Below are 2542 nucleotides of genomic sequence, written 5' to 3'. Positions count from 1 at the left end.
CGCGAGCCTGGCACACAGTGGGCCCGCAGGAGCACTGGCGGGAAGGTACACCAAACAGATCCACATTTGAGGGAAAAACCAATGACCCGGGATTGTCAATGACATCAGGATGAGTGACAGGCAGCTACAGAGGAGACCTCCCAAGGGAGCCCGGAGGAGGGCCGGGAGCTGGGATAGGGAAGCCAGTCCTCTCTCATCTCAGCGAGCGGGAGCAACGCCCAGAGCAACGCTTCCAGGCAGGAGGGAGACAAGCAGGTTCACAGCTGGAGAAACACCACCAATTCCAGCGAGAGCTCTGGGAGCGGACGGAGGCGGGCAGCTGATCAAGTGCTCTCGGCCTTTAAATCTTCTGCAACAACTCAGTTTTATTTCCACGCGGGCGGATATTACTTGGACACAAATAAAAATGTTTGTCAAAAAGATGGAAAAAATCACAAGCCCCGGAGGAGCGGGCACAGTGTTCAGGGGCCTGGAGCCGGGGCCAGACCCCTCGGGCTCCCCCGCCCTCCCACCTCCCCCGGCTCCCCCACAGGGTGACTGTGGAGGCTCCCGCGCCTCTGTGCCCAGCGCCCCGGCTACAAGGCGGGCTGCTCCCAGCAGTGCTCACAGTGGCATCTGAAGGCGCTGACAGGGCTGGCTGCTGTTATTACTATCGTGAACCTCAAACCTTAAACACCTTCGCGCTATTTGCCCCGGGAAGCTCATTCTCAAGAATTTATCCTGACAAGTGAGCGAGGATTTATGAACTTAGGTGTCCGTGTATGAAGCACACAGTTGGAAATGACCTGCGCACCCAGCTCCGGGGCAGTTGAGTGTAACCCTGGTTGAGCCGGTTGCATTATTTTTGGATGTTTCACGCGTGTCCAGGCCCACTGAGCACAGAATGGTGACTACAGAGATCTGTGCTGGTTAAAACTAGATTGGAATTCTTTCTAATGATGGCCCATTTATGTTTACAAATCAAGAAACCACCTAAGAATATACATCTTGTGCAGCTAAAGCAGCAGTCCTCAGCAAGAAATATGAGCCCCGTGGTCAGCCACCCCCACCTCCTCCATGAAGTCCTCCTTGACTTCCCCTGGGGCCCGCTGATATACATCTGTTTACACCTACTATCTCCACATTTCCCTCTACCCCAGGATTGCCTGATACATGGCCTAAGGAGGGCCTGGCACATAGTGGGTCCTCAACAAATGCCTCCCGAGTGGGTCCCAGTTCCTCCACTGCCACTTGGGGCCTCACTTCTCTGGACATCACATCATCTCCAGAGGCCTAAGAATCCTGAGCCCTCTACACAACCAGACAAAAGCAAGCTCCCCAACGCCTCTGAAAATAAGACAGTAACTTTCAAATGAAGCAAAAGATACACATGTGCCTTCTCCTATAGACTCTACACCAACGCCTCCTTCAGAACGAGCGAATCGCACGAGGTGCTTGCCGACGTACCGGACGCGCTTTTAATCGGTTACTCGTTCTCCCGGTCCGGGAGCCGCAGGCACTCACCTCTTCCAGGAAGCCGCCGAAGCTCTGCAGGAAGTACTTCCAGCCGATGCAGGGCGTCAGGTGAAGCCGCAGTTTCCTCAGGAAGTAATGGAACTGGTTGTCTGTCAGCTTGGAACAGAAATCCTTCAGCACTTGCCCAAAGTCCGAAGCCTTCAGGAACCCCGTGTTCTCTCTGTCCACGGCAGCAAACGCCTGCCAGAGAAAAGACAGGTGGGTGCTACGTCCAGCAAACATTCCAGAGGTGCTTTCCTTAGTGCTGCTCCAGCGCCACGCGAACGAAGCCAAGTGCATGCCCGTCGGAACGCTGCCTCACTCGGCAGGTGCTGGAGCCCGAGGGGCAGGCAGGCAGAGGCGTGCGCCGTGCCAGCCTCGCTGGGGGCGCACTGTCTTCACTCCTCTCGGACGCAAATTGGAAGAGGCGAAGGGGACCTGGCCCCCATAACTGGCCGAAGGTCTCTCCCTCATTCCCTCCGGCTGCTCAGAGAGTAAACCACCAGGAACGGGAGGCTCCGGGCAACCCCACTGCGCCGGGCGGACAGGTCTCAGGAAGGAGTCTCATGTCACCAGCACCAGGAGGTGGGGTCCCTCCGTCACCCCCAGCCTGAGGCTGGTGCCAGGAGCTGCTGTCCTTTCCCCTCGGTCAGCCCGAGCCCGTGCCCTCACCTCCGGGAGGACCCCACTGCCCGGGGCCCGCGCTGCGGGGGCCGGGAGATGGTGCCAGCCCAGCGGCCCAGCAGGCACCTGGAAAAGTGCAAACATGTGCTATAAAAAGCAAGCACATTTTTTTCCATCTGTCGAAACAAAACCATTCACTTCTGCACTAGGCAGTCTGGATCAAGCGGTAGGTTAAGATCTTTTTTTTTTTAAAGTCAGACTTCAGTGTGCATGCAGACCCCAAACCAAATTCCCGTGGTTACTCCTCCCCCAGAGCCACCGAGGCAACCCCATCGCCCAGGGCTGTGCCGTGTGCGGTTAACCTCAGCGCCCAGCTCCAGGTCTGCACCCAGCCTGAGGGAGGACGAGGCGCTGTGCGCGGGGA

At 57.2% G+C, this 2542-nt stretch overlaps 1 protein-coding gene across 1 annotated transcript in view; it reads right to left on the bottom strand.

Annotated features, from left to right (window-relative positions):
- EFCAB6 (EF-hand calcium binding domain 6) overlaps positions 1-2542 on the bottom strand; it is a 152850-nt gene that overhangs the window by 23099 nt on the left and 127209 nt on the right. Inside the window, exon 26 of the mRNA XM_006775993.2 lies at positions 1504-1695. Within this exon, the coding sequence (XP_006776056.2) occupies positions 1504-1695 (192 nt within the window). The remainder of the gene's footprint in view (positions 1-1503; positions 1696-2542) is intronic.

This window comes from Myotis davidii, unplaced genomic scaffold (assembly GCF_000327345.1).
Source record: "Myotis davidii unplaced genomic scaffold, ASM32734v1 scaffold428, whole genome shotgun sequence".
Lineage (NCBI taxonomy): Eukaryota > Metazoa > Chordata > Mammalia > Chiroptera > Vespertilionidae > Myotis > Myotis davidii.
Note: the sequence above shows the minus strand (reverse complement) of the source record. Positions and strands in the feature narration are given on the sequence as shown.